The sequence below is a fragment of the Bacillus rossius genome, chromosome 6, assembly GCF_032445375.1.
Source record: "Bacillus rossius redtenbacheri isolate Brsri chromosome 6, Brsri_v3, whole genome shotgun sequence".
Taxonomy (NCBI): domain Eukaryota; kingdom Metazoa; phylum Arthropoda; class Insecta; order Phasmatodea; family Bacillidae; genus Bacillus; species Bacillus rossius.
In genome coordinates, this window is record NC_086334.1 from 38,976,505 (window position 1) to 39,002,044 (window position 25,540).

Genomic DNA, 25,540 nt, shown 5'->3' on the forward strand with positions numbered 1-25,540 from the left:
GTTTTTTTTCAAACGTGACGTCGCACGTCACGACATCTTGAAGAGTACGCGCCATTACGTGCTTTATTTTCTTCTCTCTCTTCCGGTGCCGCGTTCAGCAATAGCGCTGGTTCACGTTTCAAAAGCTATGTTGTCCGTTGACGGGCACACTGGGCTATTCTACGCGTCGTTTATTCAATGAGGCGTCGTGGATTTCGTAGTCCGTAAAAGTATTTCCAAAATAATTATGCCCTAAGCTTTTTTCCTCAATTATGTATAAATTAAAAAATATATATATTATTAAGACATTGTGGGGAGTACTGAGTTCGTAAAGGATAGGCCAATTACGTTTTATAATTACAGTTTTGTTCATTACTAATACTTAGATTGATTACTAATAAATAATTTTACATAAACAAATGTCCGATCACCAATCACTGGCACTTAAAAATGTTTATTCGCAAGTCACTCAATGTGTCTCAAGTTCCACAGTTCGCACTCCTCACAGGAGCTAGGCTCAACAGTGGTTCGCCCCCTTACTTCGCGCCTGTCCACACACACACACACACAGTCTCGCGCCACTCAGCGAAATTATTTTATGGGTTTCAGGTTATCAACATATTCATATTTATTGAAAAAAAGTATTGGTGTTTTTTTTATTATTGTTGCTGTAAATGAATATAAAGTTCAATATAATCATATAAATAGCAATATATACCTATATATATAAATTATATATACCTATATAATTATATATACAGGTGCGGTGACTCTTTGGCAAAACATTTAGTGTCCTCGCTGCAATAGAATAAGCAATTAAGCAACGTGTTTCTGTACTTATGGCTGAGTTAATTATCGGCAAGAAAGAGTTAAATACTGCAAAGTGACTACGGGTAATAAAAACAACATACATGTCTGATGAATGACTATCAGACGTCTTCAAACCTACAAAGAAACTTGAACTCGCCGTTATTGTGCAGTGACTGTTGGTGGTGCGGTGAAGCTTTGAGTGCACCAGGTGTTGTTCATGTTCTTATTTGTTGAACTCTCTCATGAGGTTGAAGTACGTGTAGGCCGCGTTCATCACCTGGAACAATGCACCAGAAAAAAAAACGCCGGTGAAACATAACTGTAATTTTAGATTTGTTCGATAAAAGTTAAACTGTTTTGATGGACGTATGTATGTAATAGTATTTAACGCCAGATCGACATCGTGGGTGCTAGAGACGGAGACGGACGAGTAGTGAGACGGAGCTGTGGTGGTGGAACGAAGCAGGATAACCCCGAGAAAACCCACTCATTTCGCGGAATCGTCCGCCAAGTTACCCACTTGCTAACATTCCGAAATTGACTGCCGGGAATCGAAACGGGATCGCCTTGGGTGGAAGTTGATTAGTCTAGTCACGTTTTAAAAATTAAAATAATGTTTGGAGTAGTACAAAATAGTTCCTCCGGCGGCTGGTGCCAGTGCGTGGAGGCGGCACCGGGGTCAGCCAACTTGGATTGTGACGTCATGGCGGCCATCTTGGATTGTGACGTCATGGCGGCCATCTTGGATGACCTTGACTTTCAAAATTTGCCAACAATTGAGATAAATAACTCATAATTCTTCCAAATTTACCAAAAATTCATCCAAATACGCCAAAATTTCTAGTTTATAGAAAACAAATTCTCCACAAAAAAAAATGAAAAAATTAAAATTTTCCTATCTCATGTTGATGGGAAAATTTCCCGAACGACATCCAGCTCGAGAAATTAATTTGGCAAGACTCACTTAAACACTAATTCAACAAAAAAAATATATAGGCCTACTTATATACTATCAGGCCATCTATATTTGCATAATTATATCTTTAACTCGAAAGCGTAAGACAATATGTCCACTTTTGCGCAAAATGCACTTTCAACCCTAAACTTGACCACTGTTTGACGTTCTTTCTAGTGGCACACCACAATAAGATCTACAATAGCTCAAAAACTCACAAATTTTGGGTAGAAAATAGTTGAATAAATTAAGTAAGGAGCTACATATTTAAAATTCCTTAAACTGCTCTCGTAAAAAATACGGTTTGTGTGACATAGTGTCGTATGCCTCCGAACAGACGATGTACAGAGCCACAGTATTCTCACAAAAATATCAACAAAAAAAATTTTTTTATTCATGTACTCTTATTGTTCAATAATAATTCATTGCCCTCGGATGAATTTAAAAATGATATCTGGCCCTCGGAAAGAGTGAAGTAGGCCAGCACTGGTATAGGCCTATGAGGTACAGTGCAAACTAGCAATGATAATTATTTAAAAACCTACAGCAAGAACACACTCATTTTGTCCAAGTGTGTGTGTTCACCTTCGTTCAGAACGAAACGTACTATTCGGAAGTAAAAACACGGCGTAGTTTCTACGAATATTCGTTTATTTGAAATTACGTTTATTTTAGTGAATGCTGCTATCCTTGGCCGTACGTGGGCGGAGATCGAGTATCGTCTGGACATCCTGAGGGCAACAAAAAAAGGGGCTCACATTGAGACGGCGTGATTAGAAAACAAAACTTTGGGGTAGCTTGGAACATAATGGTGAAAACCGCCACCGTTTCATCTCTTCCCGTTTGGTTGTAGGAACAGCATGTAATGGTGACGGGGACTTTATGGAAACCCTGTGAATGTACTGTAACATCCGAGAGAGCGCGCGTCCAGGGGTCCGACTCACGCTGACGAAGGTGGCCATGTTGACGTCGTAGAAGGGCTTGGCGCGCACGACGACGGCGCGGTCCGAGCGCGTCATGATGACGAGGTAGGCCTTCTTGAGGTCGTCCGGCTCGTCGTACCAGTCCGTGAAGTACAGCGTCGTGCCCACGACCCCGCTCTGCGAACACCGCGCGACGGCTGACGTGAGTGCTTGTAGGCGAGGGGGAGTCCTTAGATATCATTCTATTTTATTTATATTTTTAACTAAATTTTTTATTGAAGTGAAACTTCTTTGCTTATTTTTTCGGTGCTCTGCAGGGGCGTAGACTAAGTATGGGCGGTGATGGGAAGATGTCCTCGTGTGTGCCCCCCCAACCCCCCCCCCCGCGTATATTAAAAAAAAAATCATTTCTACCAACAGAGGAAGAATATCTGAAAGCAAACGGCGAGAAAATTGGTTTGTTCACCTTTCCCCCCCCCTCCGCCCTCATAGGTGAAATCCTACGTACTTTCTTGATGCTTCGATTTTATGATTATAGTTAAAATAATTTAACTAAACTCTGAATTTGATTTACTTCACCTTTTTTTCTTTTCTTTTTTTTTTTGTACTGTTCGTATAGGTAAAATTCTATTTTAGAGACTTAATAATTTAAAATATTCTTCTAAGAGGCAATCCAATTCTTAAATAACATTTAGTCTTTAGTCAAATTAATTAATTTAAACTATAATCAGGTCATGTATCTATTCTGTCTACAGTATTTGCCGATTTGAAATCTACTGTACACAGTGGTGCTCTCTTCAATCTTGGATCTGAGCAGTTTCGCCGTCAGAACTTACCGGTGACTATCGATACGCTAATCGATAGAAACGTTTCAAGAGTTATTCACAGATAGCGCTAGAAGGACAATGTGTCTCGCAACTTAAATGTACGTATCGATTTCGTTGTTTTTACAGCCATCAGCTGCGCAGCTTTTCATTGGAGAGGAAATAAAATAGCAGACATTAGCCAAAAATATTGGAAGAGTCATGATGAAGCATGTGCCAGCGGAAGAGTAACCAAACAGGACCGTAGCTAAGTAACGACCCAATTCCACTTCCCAATATGGAGGTAGCTAGTAATAATATCCACTTAATGTTTTCAAGGACAAAAAAAAACAGGTATTTTTAAATGGCTCAATCAGCTACCCCTTACAGCTTCATCCCACATTCCCTTCAGAAACGGTCAAATCAGGCTCCTCCTTGAGTGACATTTACTGCCCATGTTTATTTAATTAATTATATTAATTCTAAAAACTTTAAAAATAAGCTTAATTTTCGTATTATCATTTAATTTTTTCTGAATAATAAATTACTTTATGCACATAATGACTGATTTGGAGTATTTGGCCATAATACTACTACTTGTATGTGTTTAAGTATCATTTACTGAATTTAAAGTACAAAAATTGTTTTATAGGAACATACAACCTTGATTAGATTGAAAACATATATATATATATATATATATGTTGCGGATAATAAGTTTATTAATAAAAAAACGTTTATTTGCAATCGTAGATTAGAGTGACTCCAGTATAAATATTTCCAATTTATTATTGCTGTTGTACGAAAAAAAACGCTAAAATAATATTTTATTGGTTGAAAAGCCTCCACCCCAAAGTCCCTGCGCCCAGTCCCGGGTACAACAATTAGCCTATATCCATGTACAACTAGGAGTATAAAAGATGCTGAATTTATTATCCTATACTACAGCAACTTTTAAAAAGTAAAAAAAATTAACATAAGTTGTTTGTAAGAGAAGAAAGGAACTTATCACTTTTGCAGCAATTTGTAGTATCTACTTTCCGCAGAATTAGTTCTTCATCTATACAACTAAAATTAATTTAAATTGCAGAAAAAAGATGCATCTCTTTGGAAGTTAAATCTATAATTTAATGTACTGATGATTACAAAACCATTTTTCATACCTATCAATGTAGGAATTATTTATGGAATTTAGGCCTATATGAATATCATGATTGATATATATTAAATCTAATGCAATATATTATGTAAAATATGAAAATATTTTTTCCAAGATAAGAGTTTCACCAATGACTTTTTTATATTATGAATCGGATGTTTTTTTCTTAGGAAATACTTTGTTGCTCCAACATAAGTGTTTTCATCAACCAAAATGCTTACGTGCTCTTGAATAGTAATTACTTTTGTTCAACTTTAAATTTGTAATGTAATATTTATCTCAAAACGTCTTCCTCTCGGGAGGAAACTTTAAACTCATTTCATAGCAGTCCTAGTTATGGGGATAGTGGCTCACCTTAGAAGTGATCGACTCCCCCAGTCGGCAGTAGATGAACACTTCTACCGTGGCGTGTATGCATGCCGAGGCGAACTTGTATGTTTGCCTGAAGGACATGTCCCTCGTCTGGAACACAACCAAAATCACAATTCAAAGAAACCAACTAGAGTTTTTTACATTCATGTGCTTAGAAAACTCTTTGGATAAAAAATTTCCGTGCGAGTTTACTCAAGACACTAATGAACACTACGGGCGGTAGAGGGTAACTTGGAGGAAAGACTCCGCCTACACACGTGCGAGAAATGGGGAGAGATTGCGACATTATTCTTGTGGTGCGGTGAGCACGTGTCCAGTAGACACCAAATTTGTGGAATTAAAGGTTTGTGTAGCAGAGGACTCGTCCGCTACATCAGCTGAAAATGAACGCTGATATACGACACTCGATTTCAAAGCTTTTTTTTTGGGGGGGGGGGGGATTTCACTATTAGCCCATAATTAATATTTTATCAACGAGTTTGATAATTTATATTTAATGAGAAGTTTCATATGTCTTTGGATCCGTGGGTTATTTATTGGATTCTATTGGATCCTGTTGCCAGAATTTGCTATCCGATGCCGAAAACACGTCCCGCTCATGGTGTTTGAATTTGTCGGAATATGAATTCACCAGCTTCGATTCATGCAGTCTTTCTTTACAGCGGTTGCGATAATTAAAAAAAAAAAACTTTCGGTACAGCCTACAAGGCGTAGATAGATTTTTAAGTAACTACTTATTCGGGAAACAACTATAAACTTCTGAAACATTTAAAAATACCTAATGTACATTACATCCCTTATTTTCTCCAATATCCAATATTCTAAAATGACCTATAAAACATTTTCTCCGATTCCATGCAGCGAAAATCTTTCGAATGTTTTAAATTCAAATTGAATAGCTGAGAACGACTTTTCATATTATGATTATTAAGGTAGGAGTGATTTTTGTTATTCAAACACTATTTTTTATTCATTGCACTAATACTTTTTTTTGGACCAAGCCTTAAACACTTTATTCTTTCGTTAGTGTAAGCATTTAAGAAGTTATCTCAGCTACGTTGCAACTTTATACTCGATATTCCACTAAAATCCAAATTTACTCAGTGGGATTAAGTTAACTGCTATCTTTTAACTTCGTGGTCTAGTGCTCGAAGATTGCCTTATAATTGGTATGTTAGAGAAGCACGATGCAACTTCACACTTCCATTTTCATTCGTTAAAAGGCTTTATTTTGGACTACAGCCGCCAAGGGTTTGTTTCGTGAATTTCCGTCGCGCTGAACGGGAATGATGTGTATTAAATAAATAGAATAATTTAACAAAATTTATGGTTCTTTATTTTTTGAAGAGAATTCATTAAACATCTGGCTTTTCGGTCTGGCGGCCACGCCAGAAAAATTGCGACACCAAAAACATGTACTTTGCAGAGGCTATAATTCAGAATCATATATATATATATATATATATATATATATATATATATATATATATATATATGGTAGGCAAATAAATAAAACTGCATTATATTATTCTTTCCGGCTCCAGTGTCTACCAATAAAAATACACTTCATATTATTAATGTGAATAAATAATAATTTTTCGTTCGCCAGACACTTGGATACTTCTTTGATGCCTCGTGAGGTGGACGGCTAAGGCTCGCTCGAACGCAAACTTTGCTCCTCGATCTGGGACTCGTTTTGCCCCTCTGGCTCATTTCTCTCAACTACTTTTTGTTCTCATTCGATACCTACGTCACTTCTCTGCATTTTTAATTGCCTCTTCCCGGGCGATTTCGCTTGCTATCTTTCTTTTCTCCAACATAGGCTAACCTGTTTCCACTTAGGCATTTGGAGATTTATGGCTCCAAAACCAAAGTTAGTAACTTTATAGTTATTCCACTCAACTATAACCACTCAGTGCTTACTCACGAGCCTCTTAAAGTTAAAATCACGGGAATCGGTCTATTACTCTCGGAGTTACAGCTCTCACTGACTTCAGTTCGACGCTCCCCAACAATATTCATTACGTCGTCACTGCAAATGTTAACCTGGTGAGTCGTGCGTAACGACCACGAGCAAAGTCAGCTTGACTAAAATATTGTTACGAGTACAATGTGGGGACAAAACTTGGTTCGTAAGGTATAGCCCAGTTAATTGATTCAGTTTTATTTATTATTTATGTCTACACCATAAATTTAATTAATAAACTTAAGATCTCTGTCCACAACAATTAGTATTACACTGGTAACTGAAACATTAACACTTTCCACTGGAGCTTAGCTCGACAGTGGCTCGCTCTTCTGTCCTCCTCTGTCCGCTCCCTTCGTGCACTCACCCACGCCGCGCCGCAGTACAGTCCCCAACTATCACTCGTCGCACCCGACTGGCTTGCCAGGCCTTCACTCACAGGTATCGCCTCCCGATAGGTCTGGTTCGCTCGGCAAGGGTCACTTGCCCTCTTCACCTCTCGCTGATCGCACGGGTATCGCCGGTATCACTCCCCGAGGGGGAGACTCTCTCCGCTGCTCCGCTCTTCGCTCAGAACTCTCGCGGAGGCCGGCGTCGCTGCTTTTATACCCTTGGAAGACTTTCTGGAACCGACTTGGGGTTGGAAGTGTCGCGTCACTTTGGGCCAACCCGAAGCCCGAAACGTCCAGGAAGGCGACGTTTTTCGCGCCACTCCGCGCGGCGGCCTCGGGAAACCCTGCAGAATTCCCAGGCCGCTAAAAGGGTCATTGACAATGACCTGAAGTTGGGTTGGTGCGAGGGGAGCATAAGAGGGTAGGGGGTAACGAGGACCCTTTTAATCCAGCCAGGCACGCGTTTAATGCTTTATGACAGTGACCGTGTGGGGCCGCCAGCCAGCTCCCGAACATGGCGTGAGTCGCGGTCCTGTCTACGTTTGTAACAATATATTTACTTGAACTCTGTAGCTTTCATAGTTTACGAGTTTTAAGCGACGTCAAATCCTCGGCAGTAGCGACACCCAACCCAAATTGATATGGTGCATTTTCAAAGACAGCGGTGCATTTCCCCGGCGGATTAGGAACGAACAGTTTCTCACGCGCTGGGTGAACGACCTCGACGCCCGTACGGAGTGACTCACCACAGCCTGGAAGAGCGACAGGCAGATCATGAACGTCAGGGCGAAGAACACGACGATCATCAGCATGCCGATCATGTTCTGGAGGTCGTTCACGTACCTGAAATCACACAGGTCCAGTTCGGTCGCCGGACACACGTCAAACTGCTCCGACAACCACCCCCTCGCACGACGAGTGGATCTGACATTACCAGGAGACAGGTTTACGACCTGATATACACACAGAATTATTTTTTTTACTTTAACAAAATATTCATTTGGAAACCAATTGCCATGAAAATGTAATAGGTACTAAGAGAAAAAAATATTGTAAATGTGTACACAATGGTTATTTTTGGCACATATAAAATACGTTTTTGGGAACAATACTGAATAATTCTTGTCGCGCTATAACTAACTAATGTTGGTAATGCATAAATAACCGGGCAAGAATCCGAGCCCAGTATTACTGCAAACATTTTTTTTTAAAGGCACCTATTATGGGACCCCTTTTAAATAAAATTCATATATTTTTATTAAGTGAACATAAATTAACATTTGACGTCTAATAAATCACTTGATATGTTTAACTATAAAATGCAATATATACATATTGTTTTAAACTAATAAATTTACGTCCTATGCAAAAAAAGGAAGACACTGCACTTTTCCAAAGGAAAAAAAAGGTTTCCTAATATGGGACACATTATTTCTTTATCCTCTTTTGGCACTGAGGACACACAAAGTGACTGTCAGTGGCACCACAATGTTCATGAGCCCAACGACAGCAGACAATACACTATATCCACTGTTCGCCATGTTTGTCATCTGAAAATATGCATCCACAGAAGAGGCACTCAGCATCGTTGTCTTCTTCACCAGAGCTATCTGATAAGATGTCGAAATCATCATCCGACTCGTCGCTGCTGGATTGTTCCATTAATCTTCTTGTACAACTTCGTGATCTTGTCTTTTGTGTGTTGGCAGAAGGTTTTTTCGTCAGGGTTTTATGACATTTCCATGCAGCTTCTTTTTTAATTTTTGCTGTTGTATCTCTTTCCAAACTCTTCAGGAGATCAGATTTGTAAGGCGATGAGGTTATTACAGATGCTTTGCCACATCTTCGGCTTTGTAAATTTGCTGAAAGACTAGGAAGTGGCTTAATATCTTTAGGAGAGATAGGTGTGATGTCCATAGTTTGAGCAGGACTAGCATCAGAAGGCCCTGTGCCAGAAAAATGTGGGCGATCCATAGGTAGAACAGGGTGAGAATTAGATGGTCCTGCACCAGTTGATGTGTCATTCGAAGTGGCGATGATAGTTGCACTGGTATGAACATCTCTATCAAGAATTTCTTGACAACTGTGAATTACAAAGTCACATTCACGAAACACATCACTGTTGAATGGGTACAATCCTGTTTTGCGGAATGCATTGACAGCTATTTCCATTGTTGCAGCTCGTTGATATGCTGCACTGAACAACTTTGCAACCAAGAGTGGTGTTACAATACGGTTAGGGTTGTTTCTTAAAAAAGACTGTATTTCTGAGGCATAATAGGTTTTCAGTGGCTTCATGAAGCCTACATCCAGTGGCTGCATTTTGTGTGAACTGTGAGGAGGGATACAAATGATTGATACGTGGTTCTCTCTAGCCAATCGTATCACATCAACATTTCTGGTGTGTGAGTAGTGGCCATCGAGAACAAGAAGAACAGGGTCTTCAAGTGATGGCTTTGTATATTCAATAAAATGATCAAACCACTTTGTGAACAAATCCCCCTGAATCCATCCAGAAGGGTGGCATCCCCAAATAGAACCAGCTGGTGCCCCATCCATGAGTTCTATTTTCATATTCTTCCTTGGCCACACTATCAATGGAGGGACAAAAGAACCAACTGCATTCATGCAAGTAACGACTGTTATGAGTGACCCTCTCTCAGCTGATGTCAGTGCAGCTACTTCTCGTTTTCCTTTCAGGGATATTACCTTCTCAGCTCTGTGCTGTACCACAGTTACCCCAGTCTCATCAACATTGTACAACCTGTGAGGACGGCCTTTAATTTTGTCAAATTCAGTTACATAGAGCTCAAAAATTTTTTTTACATTTTCAGGACTGAAACCTTTTACTCTGGCGTGAGAAATGCCTTGGGGAACTCTTAATGACAACTGTGGATGACGCTTTAAGAAAGAACCCATCCACTTCTTACCAGCTGATTTATTTTTTTCTGAGAATGGATGTTTGATACCATTAGCAATGGCGAGTTGGAAGGCCATCCTTTTAATATCACATTTCCTCAACCCATAAAACCTTTTATCCATCTCAATGCAGTACGTTACAAGTTCATTTTCTAGTTTACAGCTTAATGTAGGCCTTCTTCCTAATGGCACATTTACCAAATCATCAGAACGCAATTCAGTATTTTTCACATACCTTTCCACTGTGCTTTTTGGTACCCCAAAATGTTTCGCTGCTGACTTGTAACCCATAGTACCTGTTTGTACAGCTTTGACAGCTAGGATCATCTGCTCCTTGTCCCATTTCTTCCTTTTCGGATTTCGGCTAGGATCCATCTAAAAGAAAAACATTAATATGAAAGGTAATAATAAAGTTAAAATCAATGTCATTTTAGGCAAAGAAAACTGTTAATTTATGACTATGAATTTATATTCTAAGACCAGCATTACTTATGATATATGTCATTACAGTTTGTTAATAACGAGAATTATATTACTATATACTAGATATGAAGCAATTTAATTACATTATAACATAATAAATAATCATTGTATTGTAACAAGGCGATAGTTAAATGATATTCTGATGTTTAAATGCATAACACTTTATTTAGCAGGAAGCTCTTAATATGAGACCCGGTTCCTAATATGAGATAGTATCCCATAAAAGGGTACTCTGTAGGTCTCATAATAGGAGCCATCAATATGCAACAAAAGACATTGTGTTGCGGATACAAAAAGTGCACAAAACACAATCTCACTAGCATGCACATAACCACTCATCTATATAGCAACCATCGTGTATGAATGTTATAACAAGTAACCTTACCTTGATTTATATGTAAGCCGTTTCTGTTATCTCGGTGGAAAACTCGATAGCTCGTAAAACACAAAATCGGTAACCACGCTTGTCTACACATTCGCTCGCTAATGAAAACAATACACACGCAAGAAAACGTTCACTGCACCGAGTTAGTGTATTGTCCGCTAGAGTTCAGGAGCTCCCGGCTGAGAAAGTCTAGGGTCTCATATTAGGAAAGGTCTCATAATAGGTGCTTTTACCTTAAAGGTGATTTCATGTAAATGTACAAATTTATAAATATCTGTAATTTTACATTATTAGGGGAAGGTAACCTATATTGGATCGTTTTGACTATTTGTCTCTGTAATTCAGTTACCTGAATCGCAAAAAAAATTTAACAAACCAATATCTTCTACAATTAATGGGCTTACTCCTGATATACAAAACTTACATAATATACAAGCTATAAACAAAAATATAAAGGTTTTTCTGCACTGTTGCAAATGGTCCAAATTAGGAAATCGGTTTCTTAAATTTGACTTTAGGTTTCATTAATTGGACCAGGTGTTCTAAAATGGACCTATTGTTTAACATCTTCAGTAAACATATTAATCACAATTTGGTTTCGCCTTTCATGATAGTACATATAAGAAACTAAAGAAAGTCTCCTTTTAACTTGAAATTATTAATGTAATTAAGACTTCTGATTGCTACAAGCCTCAATTTCATTTGCATCATTGTCTTGAGAGTCTAGTTCACAAGGTGTTCTTAGGTTTGATAGTGATTGTTCCGGTTCTTTATTTTCAGTCAAAGGCATATCGTTGACAATAGGCCTACATAGGCCTACAGCTTCTGAAGCAGGGAAGTGATGGTCTTGAAATATGTGCCTATTTACAGGCTAAACATTTTTTGCACGATAAGCACTTTGGGCAGTCCCGACTGTTGCTGCACGTCAATATGCTGCATTCAACAAACCAGCAATCTGAAACATTGAGAGGGTGTGACCAACATGTTGCCGAAACCATGTTTCTTGAGCCTGAGTAAAATATGTCTCCAGTGGCTTAAAAAATTCAACATCCAATGGTTGAAGTCTATGTGTGGTATGCCCTGGCAGTTGCAACAAAATTATTGCATTTTCTCTACAAAAATCAAGCGCTGCAAGATTTTTACTGTGAGTTGTGTGACCGTCAAGCAAAAGCAATACTGATTGTTGTCATCAGATTTCACAGATCCATGAAAGTGCTTCAACCATAGTACAAACAGTTCCGAATTTATGTAACCTGTATCAGATATCTCAATTTGGCTTCCTGCTGGCACTCCAATGGCGAGTTCTTGAGGTTTTCTCTTCCTCTTGAATATCAGCATTGGTGGGACATAGTGCCCTGCTGCATTGACACAACACACCATTGTTGTGTTTATTCCTCGCTCTCCGCTTGCTATTGCACCTACTTGATGCTTTCCTTTGCGAGCTAAGACCTTTTGAGGTTTTTTTGCACAGTCGTGAATTCCGACTCATCTACATTGTAGATGCGGCTAGCTGTAATATTCTTCTCATCCACAGTCTTCTCTAAGAGTCCAAAGAAATGATCAACATTTTCTTTGTTGAAATCTCTGGCTCTGGCTATGGAGGTAGCCTCCGGTTGACGTAAGGACAAATGGAGATTACGACGCCTGAAAGCATAAAACCATTTCTTTCCTGCCATTTGTGTTTTTGAATTGAAAGAGTGTGGAACAGAGTGCCTCTCTGCTATGTCGAAAGCTAATCGCCTGATATCCTTTATGGTTGACCCGAACAACATTTCTTCAAATTTGAGAATGTACGAGGCTAGTTCATCCTCCATATCCTTTGAGAATGTTGCTCGCCTCCCAAACGACTTCACCTCATTTGCGAAGACATTTTTATTGTCAGCATGACGCTTGATTGTCGCCTTTGGTACTCCATACACACGAGCATATTTATTCAGTCCATAGTCTCCATTCTTGTAAGCTGCAATAGCTAACTGCAATTCTACTTCTGTCCAATCGCCGTATCGCCCTCGCTTAGCCATAAAAACTCCCTGCAAACAAAGGAACCACAAAATGTAGGCTAACTTGAGTGCAAGAACAGCAGACCTGTAGCCAAAGGGGTATTTTTGGCGTCCAACAGCTCCCCCCTTAAAATATTTTATGAAACATAAGTTTAAGTAAACTATCAAAAATCGTTCTTAAAAATACTACAATTTTTACAACTGTATATTAAATATTTGACTCAAAAATCGCCTAAATGTCCCAAATTTAATGCTTGAACCCAAAATGCCCCATGGGGAATGGACCCCCCTCCCCTTTTTCAAACAAAGTCCTGGTTGCGGCCCAGAGAACAGACTGCAGTTATTGGCAAAACAATTTTTATCATACTTTTCCTAAGTTGGACCAGTCCAATTTTGGAAACCTCAAATGGTCAAAAATCGGCAACATCACACATTTTGTTTTTTATACACGTGACATAAATGAGTAACAATTATTATTATTATTATTATTATTATTATTATTATTATTATTATTATTAACCATCCTGATGAATGTGTAGCCTACATAATGTAGTTTTCAATAACATTATGTTTATTTTGTTTGCTTACCAAGTGGTTTTGTAAATCACTATGAACTGTCGCTCAACATTTACACCAGCTTCAACGAGAACACATGAAACCACACTTCGCGCGGACCAGTGGCGCCAGACACTCGACCTTCGGCACGGCCACGCATGGAGGGGGTAGCTACACCGCGCACTGGCCACACAGACAGTTGTGTTACCAGTGGAGCGGAAAATTCCATGGTTTAACTTAGGCGGCGGTCCAAATTCGACTACCTTCCCCTATTTCAATTAAATTTACAAAAAAAAATATACAGTGAACTGAGGCTCTTTCTGACAGCACGGATGTGTCCTTTACTGTGTGAAGGATGCAGTTAGTGAGAAACGTGTCGTTAAAGGTTGTCCAAAATATTTCGGCGCTAACACAACCTGGTGTATCAAAAAAGAAATAAATTATCGTTGGTGAATTTGTTTTGTGTTGTTATTTTCTTCGTGATATATTTCGAAGAAATTTTTGATTTGTGTTTGTTCAAAGTTGATGCACTCACAATAACAAATACACAGAAAAAATAGGGGCATTGATTGGCTTGTTCGTCTATGGACTATCGTCACATTTGTACTAAAGGGAGAGACACAAGCTGCTTAAAGACTACAAGAATGCATGCAATGATTCGGACCTTTTCACGAAAGTCTACATCAGTGTATCTGTAAGGATCATTGGGCGTATATCCAGGGGGGAGAGGGAACCCCCTGGAATTAAGAATTCCCTCACTGAGAGGGCCCGCTTGCTCTTACAAAATAGTAACTTGTAAAACGGGGCGGATAAATGTAAACGTCACAACTATGTTTTATGGGAAACTTTCCGTGTGTTATAAAGTTGTCATCTTATTGCATGTGTACAGGCCAACATACGGTCAGCATACAGCATACAAGCGCCCCGTCCAAGGATGACTTGTATCGGTTAAAACCCACGTGGGAAACTCTCGGGCCGCGCAGCCCCCCTTGAGAATTCTACAGATTTTCGCCCTTGCTTGCAACTATTGGAGAGGTTAACGAGAGCTGGCATACTTTAAGATACGCATTTAAAGGATCCTTTAGTTTAAAAGGAAAACTGTATCCGGAAACAGTCTTTAGCTACCCTTCGTTTAAGAAACAAATCCTACTCCTTTCGATATAAAATTAAAGAAAAGGACATTCGATAATTGATGTTAAAAAACGAAATGCATAAAAGTAACAATTAATTTTTTGCGCATCATCAATATTCTTACTCTGAATAAGCGGCGATCAACACTGATTGACGCAAAATAAGCAAGTGAAGACATTTATAGCACGTGATTGCTTCGCTGACCCATGTTGATCAATTCATATCAACAACCAATAAATAATTTTCAAATGCAACTGTCAATAACTATGAGATATATATTATTACGCATGTCGCAGTCACTGCTATCAGAATTTTCACTATCGATGTATTATCATTTCCATCATGATTGTGATACATATTATTATTATTTTTCTTATTTTACACGTGACTTTTATCATAAGCTGTATTTTAACTTCTAAAACAGACAGCTCTCACGTATTTCCTTTATGTCATATTTTATTATTATAAAATGTGTAAACTGAATGCATGCACTATCAAAATCATCACATAATTTGCCTATACCCTCCAGCTCCTATTCAAAAGTCTTTCTGGCTATGCATCTCAAACAAACTACATCGCTTTCTTGTCTTATTGATTTCACTAAAAATGTATCTTTGTAAAGTTTATTTTTCAGATTATATTGTTTGCACGTTCCTACGTTATTTTTTTTTAAATGTTAAAGTGCTTGTTTGGTTCAACCACCCTATTTTTTTTTTTTTTTTTTCGCAAATAGAATATTTTGGATTTTACGTTTTTGATACAACAGTACACATTTGTGATTTTATTTCAAAAATAACATAAGGCCTACTATAGATATTAACTTTAGTTGAAGTTAAATGAATGTATTTTAACTATGAAATAATAGTAACTGTGAATAGTTATCACCCTGTGGTTCGGGGAAAGGACTTCGGAATGGAGATAGTGCTTAAAAGGGAGTTTACAACATACTGGCGAAATCAGTTGTCTTTGAACATTTATCTCAGAAGATCATGATAAATCAACCAGTAACAGACCTTCGTGTTCGGTATTTGTAGTGCCCAGAACATGAAGCGAGAAAAAAAAAATGCGGCCGAACTTATTGCCAACGTGACGGTCAATGATTGGCCCGCCTGTTTGGTTCGCCTCAACAACATGAAACTACGTCTTGACGGCATAAGGCCACACAAGATAAAAACTCGTTTAAAAAAAAAACATAGTTTATGAGAACTATGATTTTAAGGATATAATTATTCTCAGTTGCTTGTATCTATGTTCTATCACAAACGAACATAGCATTATATTAGGGTATATATGTGGTAGCAAAAAAAACGAAAGGGGTGCCAACCTTCCCGTATGTCAAGGAACTTCCAAGCAGATTGATAATGTTTGATTGTTCTTTTGGTTGCATGGTTTCAGGTGACACTTGTCAGTTGTCACCCACAGAAGCTTAAGGCGACGGGACCGTCGTGATTTCAATGGTCTCCGAACCACGTGGTGCTCGAGAGCTCGGCCTCGCCGAAGACCCGCGGAAGTGTGCGACGACCGAGCGAAGCGACGCGGCGGTCCAGTGTCGCGATTCGCCACGGCCGACCTCGTCCCCGCCACGCAGGCTATAGCAGATACACCGGAGACTAACACCGGAAAAACCTGGCGTCGTTGTCGCGTCAGTCCGACAGACGGCAGACGGTATCCCCAGCACGAACAATGCATCTGTTTTAACACATATGGTACCGACATCATGACAACGAGCATAACTTCCTTTCTGTTAAAAAAAAAAAAACTTTTTATTTAATCACTGTACAGATGTATGGGGAAACAGTTAAACTCCAGTGCTTCTAATTCCTTAAAAAGGATAATCAACTTGATAAAACTGACAGGCAGACAACGCAATGCTTAAACCGGTGGGTATAGAAGCACGAAATTTAAGCGTAGGAGTTCCTTAAATGACGTGGGTGAACATTAACAAAGGATATTTTGAATACTAATCTCCTAAGGAGGATGAATAGAGGATAAAAGTTTGGGAAATCTCATCGGGCCACTGACTGACATACAACGCACAGGTGGGTGTAGAAGAATGAAACTCAGCACAGGAGTACCTTATATAATGTAGGTGAGCAATTAAAGGGGAATTAGGCTATTGTAAAAATTCACCGCCGAGGGGGTTAAATAGGGGATGTAATTTTGGGAGATCCCATCGGGCACAATTCTATCTGTTGTTCGTACGAGGAGCGTCTCCAGGGACGTGGTCTGTTGTTGGTACAAGGAGCGTCTCCAGGCACGTGGTCTGTTGTTCGTACAAGGAGCGTCTCCAGGCACGTGGTCTGTTGTTCATACAAGGAGCGTCTCCAGGGACGTGGTCTGTTGTTCGTACGAGGAGCGTCTCCAGGGACGTGGTCTGTTGTTCGTACAAGGAGCGTCTCCAGGCACGTGGTCTGTTGTTCGTACAAGGAGCGTCTCCAGGCACGTGGTCTGTTGTTCGTACAAGGAGCGTCTCCAGGCACGTGGTCTGTTGTTCGTACGAGGAGCGTCTCCAGGTGTTCGTACGAGGAGCGTCTCCAGGGACGTGGTCTGTTGTTCGCACAAGGAGCGTCTCCAGGGACGTGGTCTGTTGTTCGCACAAGGAGCGTCTCCAGGGACGTGGTCTGTGGTCCGCACGAGGAGCGTCACCAGGCACGTGGTCTGTTGTTCGCACAAGGAGCGTCTCCAGGCACGTGGTCTGTTGTTCGTACGAGGAGCGTCTCCAGGCACGTGGTCTGTTGTTCGTACGAGGAGCATCTCCAGGCACGTGGTCTGTTGTTCGTACGAGGAGCGTCTGATGGGACATGGTCTGTTGTTCATACAAGGAGCGTCTCCAGGCACGTGGTCTGTTGTTCGTACGAGGAGCGTCACCAGGCACGTGGTCTGTTGTTCGTACGAGGAGCGTCTCCAGGGACGTGGTCTGTTGTTCGTACAAGGAGCGTCTCCAGGCACGTGGTCTGTTGTTCGTACAAGGAGCGTCTCCAGGCACGTGGTCTGTTGTTCGTACAAGGAGCGTCTCCAGGCACGTGGTCTGTTGTTCGTACGAGGAGCGTCTCCAGGTGTTCGTACGAGGAGCGTCTCCAGGGACGTGGTCTGTTGTTCGCACAAGGAGCGTCTCCAGGGACGTGGTCTGTGGTCCGCACGAGGAGCGTCACCAGGCACGTGGTCTGTTGTTCGCACAAGGAGCGTCTCCAGGGACGCGGTCCTCACCGCAGCACGGAGCGGTGCAGGTCCACCAGCACCTTGAGGCGACGCCTCATCTCGGTCAGCACCTCCTGCTCCGCGGGGGCCTGCCCCTGCCGGCGCGCCGCCACGTGCTCCAGCGAGTCCTGGCGCAGGCTCGCCAGGCAGCGCAGCAGGACCTCCAGCTGCGAGGAGGCGTACGCGAGCAGCGCCAGCGACGCCATGTCGGTGGACAGGAAGGTGCACACGCTGAGCGTGAACTCGAAGGAGAGCAGCGCCTTGGCGGCGTGGAAGGCGGGCGCCGAGGCGCTCGGCTCGAACGGCAGGTAGCGGTCGAAGGGCAAGGGGTTGGTGCGGTTGGCGTAGGCGAACACTGAGGTGACGCTGCGCTCGGTGAGGCACCACGTGAGCGAGTCGAGCACGCCCATGAGCAGCGTGCCGAGCGTCAGGTTGCGCATGATCCTGCAGCGCGCGTCACACGTCACACGTCACACGTCACACGTCACACGTCACATGTCACATGCACTCACTCGCCTGGCGTACCTGGCGTAGTTACATTGTCCCGTTCAAGTAGAATAATACAGAGACCGGTGTGATATTATATACTGTGTACTGTTGGTAAAGTATGAATTCAATCAAAATCAAAACAAGTTAAATAAATACCCAGTATTCAACATTACTACAAGCACTGGCATAAAATTAATTATTTCATTTATTAAAATAATCAAGCTCAGTGATGATTAATAATGCAAATCGATAAATACACTGAAATTGATTCTATTTTACTTTAAATCATTTAATCATTCAAAGAACACACAGACGCCATTACTTTGCACACATACCTACGTTCCGAGCTAATAGGTGGATGCACACAACAATTAAAATAGGTTCGCAAGAAGTGTGTTAAGTTAATTTATATGCATATTGTTGAGTATTTGTACAAATATATATACAACATTTGTGCAGACAACAGGACATAGGTAGTGGCACCTCAAGATAGTATTTATCTATCTGGCAACACAGTTCAATCCAGATTTATTAAATATCTTATATAATGTGTAAACAGATTCAATCCAAGTTTTTTTTTACTTAATGTACAGGAGGTAGTGTGGACACCAACAATTACCAACAATTCTCTCGGTTTATACCGTATTATTATTATAACGCAACGCTTTATTTAATTTATTTATTGTTTAAATAGGTGGCTCCGATTAGAATAGGTCATTGGAGAACAGAGAATCTTTAATTTCAAGACCACTGGGTGTGAGAGTGTTTTCAGCTCGATATTTAATTTTATCACTTCATTTGTGGTAAATGTAATTATTCCTTTAAGTTGGCTTTAAGTCCCGTTTTTATGTAGTTTATTTCAATTTAGTCATATAAACAGTTTTCGAATAACGCCCTTGCATTTATTAACGGTCCTATATTTATTCTAGTAGTGTACAGGGAAAAGGGAGACTTACTGCAACAGTTTGTTTTCACATATTTCAATCACAATTACAAAAAATTCTGCTGAGTACTGCAATAAGTAATAATTCACACTTTAAATTACGCATCAATAGAAAACTGGATCGTTCTGAAACCGTCTGAAACTGCCTGATTTACATCAGTGCTTCATGATGGCATATTCCTGCTATGGATTTTAAACGTAGAAGAAGGATGTTCATTTAAGCATTTCGAAAATCACTCAAGTTCAAATAGACGGCGCCTATTGGTCCACTGCTGCGATGCCCAACGTCGCCAGATGCAGCAGACAATACAAATAAGTCTTTAACTATACTGTAAAAGGGTGAAATATTACTGTTTTTAAATATACTTTCATTGATAAAATTGCTGTTTTTATAAAAATAGTAGTTATGAAGTTCTTTGGTAATGTCATTTGTCCGTAGAGGGGTCTAGTTATTGAGATTCAAATGGGCCACTCAGAGACAAAATAAATTGTTGATGCTGCTTAGAATTGTCTGAAGTACAAAGACACAGAGTTCGTAGACGTGCAAATTTTATTAAGTCAGCAGCCATTAATAAATAACAGTTTAAATCATCGCATCTGTGCGGACGTTTCGGCACAGTGGAGTTAAATATGTTCTGATACAAATTACTATTTTTCATTTAGTAAAATTTTAACACATAAACATGTATTTTGCAGTACTTATTGTAAACAAACGGACATGGCATTTTATACGTCAACTGAAGTTGACAGTCGTGTCGGAAGTCAGCTTTGGATCCGTGCGCCAAACGCTAGTAATAGCTAGCCAGTGTTTTCCGGCCGTCACCTCCTGCTGTCCTCATTACACGAGATACTGAGTCAGAATGGCTAGTGTCTGAAACTGATGTTACTGTTTCAGTAAATACCTTAAAGGGACGCAGTTTGTTGATTCAGTGTGTTGATATATATCCTGTCAGAGTGAGCCTGAAAGTATTTCGGTAGTTCTGAATCGGTCATAGAACTTTCTTTTTTTTTTAATGAAACCTGCGTGACTCAATTTTCTTAGTCAAAACGTGTTAATAAGAAAAAACTTAACATACGTGGAATTTTGGTTGATGAAATCATACCTTCTTCTATGCATAAAAAACTAATTTTAAGACGTAATTTAAGAAAACGAATTCTTGTTTAATAATGGACTGAAAACTTTCCTACTGTGCAGTTTCTTCGCGCTGTCTATGTCTATATTTATGACTATGTATACGTCTATATTAATGACTGTGTATATTACTATATTTATGACTTTGTATAATACTATATTTATGACTATGTATTTGTCTATATTTAGGTCTATGTATTTGTCTATATTTAGGTCTATGTATTTGTATATATTAAGGTATATGTATATGTATATATTAATGACTATGTATATGTATATATTAATGACTATGTATATGTATATATTAATGACTATGTATATGTATATATTAATGACTATGTATATGTATATATTAATGACTATGTATATGTATATGTATATATTTATTTCTTATTATGTTTGTATTTTGACTATGTATATGTTTATGTCTATGTTTATGTCTATGTATATGTCTATGTATATGTCTATGTCTATGTAAGCGTCTATATCTGTGTCTATGTCTATGTGTATGTCTATGTCTATGTGCATGGCCATGTCCAAGCGCGTACCTGCGGGTCCGCTCCAGGACGTGCAGGTGCTTGGCCACCTCCGGCTGGTGGCAGAACGCCTCGACCACCTCGCACAGCTGCCGGATGTTGCCGCGGTGCGTGAGGACCGTCGCGAAGATCAGGCAGGCCGGCATGGTGATGGACGAGTTGTTGGCGAACGTGAGCACCTTGTCCAGGTCGCCCAGCACGCGGCTGATGCCGTACAGCGACGAGTAGAAGTGGTTGGCGTAGATGACCACGAAGCACGCCGTGTAGGCGTAGTACAGCTTGTACCTGCCGGCGAGGACGTGACATTCAGCGACACACGTGTCACGGCCGGAGACCCGGCATTCCGCGGGTCCAGCGACCTGCGGTTCGGACTTGACAACCTCAGTGTTAGAAACAACGGTCATTTTAAGGACTTTTCAAAAGAAGAATTCTCCTCAAATAAACGAAGATGTCTGCGTGATTTCGTATAACTTAATCTTCGTAGAAACTACGATATATTTCAACTTCCAAAATTATTTGACATGAATTTCCGAGAAGAATACGAATGTCTTTAATCTCGGGTTATGTGTCACTTCGGCTGAGTAATCGACACCGATTAAAACTCGTGAACTACCGAAAGCTACAGAGTTGAAGTAAATATATCTTAGTAGAGCAGACTATGCTCGGGGTCGTTAACGTATGACTCAGCATGTTAACATTTTGCAGTGACGGCGTAAAGAATATTGTTGGGGAGCGTTGAAGCTGAAAACATCGAGAGCTTTAATTCCGAGATTAATAGACCTATTTCAGTGATTTAAACTTTAATTTTCTCGTGAATAAGCACTGAGTGGTGCTAGTTGAAAGGAATAACTATAAAATTAATAACTTTGGTTTTGGAGCCATTAATTTCAAAATGCCTAAGTGAAAACTGGCTATGTTGGAGAAAAAAATAAACAAGTGAAATAACCCGAGCAGAAGCAATTAAAAATGCAGAGAAGTATCTTAGTTGTCGAATGAGGCAAAAAGTAGCCGATAAATGAGCCAGTGAATCCGAACGAGTACTCGAACGAGGCGCGAAAGTTGCTCTTGAGCGAGCCTCAGCCGTCTACCTCGCGAGAAGCGACGGGGAATGCAGAACATTGTTTAGTAATGGGCATGGATATGCTCTCTGATGATTCTGATGTTGACGTGGAGCCAGTTGAGCCAGTGGTTTTGAATCACGGGCCGAGATTGTCCCGGTTTGGTGTCACAATTTTTTTTCCTGACGTGGCCAACCGACCGTCAAGATCTTGGTACATGGACGAAACATTCAAAACATGTTAAGTCTACAGCGAAAGTCACTCCTGTTTCTTGCACGTGTGCGCTTACCTTAGGTGCGAAACACAAAAAACTCAAAGTGTTCTGAATCCAGCGTATTTTTTTTTTACGAAGATTTAGTCACCTGAAATTACGAACAACTCTTGGATTACACGAGGTGCATGCATTCTTCGTTGGTGAAGTGCATCAATTTACTGTCATTTCTAACAGCGTGGCGGAAATAAACCAAGCAAACCACAATGCTACAAAGGGTGGAAATATTTTTTAGCGTTAAAGTTGAACTGCGAGCACGCTGATTGGTCGGTGCGAAGGCTGTACCTGCCGCGCGGCCAGCAGCCCCACACGCTCAGGAAGAAGGTCTGCCACTTGAGCCAGCGATGCACCGGGTCGACTCGCCGCGGCATCGCTCTTCCCGCCTCTCCCAGATCTTCCAGGTCTCCCGGGGCAGCGGGCAGCGAGGTCATCCCGTGGGTCGCCAGCCTGAGGGCACTACCCCGGTAACAAGCCCTGCTGTCGATCGCCACAGCACTGAGGGCGGCATTCCGAGACGTTTCGGGTAAGGCCATCGGCGTAGCTGTGTTCATAAAGTTGGGGGAGGGGGGGGGACAAATAATGATTTTTATGTCATGTAAACCCATTCCCCTGTTACTAAGACGGGGGGATCCGGGGGTCCTCCACCGGAAAATTTTGATTTTAAAAGTGCAAAATAGCGCTTTTTAAGCAGTTTTTGTATCTAACCATTGGATACATCGATGTTAAAATTATTATTGTTTCCTTAAGATAAAATTTGAGAGTGAATAAATTACAAATAAAGTTGGGCAGAATAATATTATAAAATAAAAATATCACGGTCTAGAAAGTTGGGGGGGGGGGGGGACAATCCCCTCCACCCAAAACGTTCAGGGGGACACGTCCCCCCTGTCCCCCCCCCCCCTGGTTCCTACGCCCCTGGGTAAGGCAGCGAGTAAGCACTTCCCGTGTTGGGATACAACCCCAAATCCGACTCGCGGGCCGTATTCCAGAACGTGTCCAAAGCGAATCCCAGTAAGGAATCAGATCGGCAACAGTTTTTTTACAAAACGGTGCCCTGCGCGAGATTAGAAACTGAATTTCAACGCATTCGAGCGGACGTTTGGCAACTATCGATGCTATTGTTACTAGACATAGCAGCATCGTCACGTGAATTAAATTGTGTTATTACCTATTTCTCAAGTACTTTTGCAAAGTTGCTATTATTTCTTGTTATGACCATTGAAGTGTACAAAATGTATTCCAGGATAGTTATCGCGGTCATGAAGTTTCATTTGGCACATCAACACGCTTGGTGTGTCCCCCGATGTTCATGAAAGTGACGATATACGAGTTAATGGCACCAGACGTGGGTCTGCCACCTGGACGAAATCAACGAAAAAGTGAGCTATGCGCATGCGCGGAATTTGGGCAACTGGCCGACAAAGGTCTGTTCCCTTAAAATAAGGTACTGGCAGTGTCCTATCGTGCATTAGGAATATGCTTAGAGTACAAGTATAGCATATTGAACACTCGAACTCTTATTTTTGTCTCTTGGAATACCGTCCTAAAAGAACGTTTCTTAACATTTGGTATAGGAAATTTTCCACGAATCCATTGTACCTCTCCTAAATTTGTTTATCCAGAAGTCAAATAGATGGGAAACGTATGATATTTGTTATGGTAAATTTCCATGCAATTGTATATATAAGAGCTTCCACATTATATGTTTAAGTACATTACCAAACTTCTTTTTGCAGTGAATGAGCATATCCAGAGGGAAAGTTAAAACAAGGAGCAAGGAATCATAGTTAGAAAACATTTGTAACTAATCTTCACAAACAATTTTCAGAATTTTTTTTCTTTTGTAAATGATGTTATTCCTTTTTTAATGGTTCTTATTTTATAACACAGTGGACCCTCCTCGCCCATGAAAGAGGGTGGATTCGGAAAAATTCCCCATCCCCCTCTCCACGCCCTGCGTTCGCAGCCAGAAAAATTCCTCCCTCCTCTTTGCATATTTGCGCTAGCTTTGTACAGTTTATCAGTGAAGCAAAGAAGAAAAAACACCGCATTATGATCTTTCCATATTTTTAGTTCAGGTATATTTTTTTATTCGCGCTATCTTATCTCTACGTGTTCAAAAGCTTCTCTATCTAACACAAATATGTGTAAGCACTACTTATCGGGAAAACGCGCAGTTTCTAAGCGTAGGTTTCAGAAACTTAAAGCAGCCACATACATACATAAATCTGGGCTTATGCGGATCATTGTGGACACAAAGAAAACGGGACTGTACAATAACTCTTACACTGTTACGATGTTACAAACACATTTAATACATTTCATGACTGCATATTAGTTTGAAACTTATTCTTCGAACTTTTAATCAAGTATTTTGTAACATTTACTTAGTTTTAGAGTTGAAAGTTATTTTTTATAAAATGTTTTACTGTAAGTTTTTATTTCTGTTATGTTTCTGAAGATTTGCAGTGAGCTAATTATTAATTTAGCCTAAATCACTCTAACCACAAGACATGTTTTCGAGAAACTTAAGACTCATTGATCCCGAGTCAGAAATATACCTTAGGTTTGGTATGTACATAGATAACATATTAAAATATTTAAAGTATTAAAAAATGAAGAAAAAAACTTGTGGCTAGGTTTTCACATATCTAGGTGATCGTATATATAATGATACTTTGTTTATATTAGGGTATGTCAATTACATAAATAATGCATAAAATCGTATTTTAAGAACTAAGAAAAAAAAATTTTTCGGTAAGGTATATTGCCGTACGACCAGATGAGAGTACCTTAAATTAGAGTTTGAATGGGTTGAATCAGCGATATTTAAAATTCTTCATAATCATTTGAATATTTTAATTATCGCATACAAGTTGTTTTTTTTTTTAATTTCCGACCTTGAAGTTGACGAGCGAGCAGATAACGCAGGATATGTTAATTAGTTAGGCTTCCACTTGCCTTCACTGCCTGCTGTGTCTGACAGTAGGTAGCTCGGTTTCTCCGCTCTGCTGGAACACGAGAAGGCCGGGAGGGTCAAATTCTTCTCGACTGCACCGCAGGCCCCGATAAGAAGGCCGA

At 40.2% G+C, this 25,540-nt stretch overlaps 1 protein-coding gene across 1 annotated transcript; it reads right to left on the minus strand.

The window, feature by feature from the left end:
* Positions 1-673: 673 nt before the first annotated feature.
* On the minus strand, positions 674-25,540 carry LOC134533541 (odorant receptor 22c-like). The gene is made up of 8 exons (XM_063371073.1): positions 25,421-25,540; positions 22,745-22,906; positions 21,143-21,415; positions 18,040-18,474; positions 8,106-8,202; positions 4,984-5,091; positions 2,689-2,844; positions 674-1,066 (listed from the first exon to the last, which is right to left on the minus strand). The coding sequence occupies exons 2-8, from the start codon at positions 22,888-22,890 to the stop codon at positions 1,013-1,015; spliced, it is 1,269 nt and encodes a 422-aa protein (XP_063227143.1). The 5' UTR covers positions 22,891-22,906; positions 25,421-25,540; the 3' UTR covers positions 674-1,012.

Coding starts and splice junctions, on each gene's coding strand:
- LOC134533541 (XM_063371073.1), bottom strand. CDS start 22,890: ATGACCTCGCTGCCCGCTGCCCCGGGAGACCTGGAAGATCTGGGAGAG. Junction 21,416..22,744: donor GGCTGCTGGCCGCGCGGCAG/GTACAGCCTTCG, acceptor CCTCGCCGGCAG/GTACAAGCTGTACTACGCCT. Junction 8,203..18,039: donor CTGCACCGCTCCGTGCTGCG/GTGAGGACCGCG, acceptor GTGTGATTTCAG/GTACGTGAACGACCTCCAGA.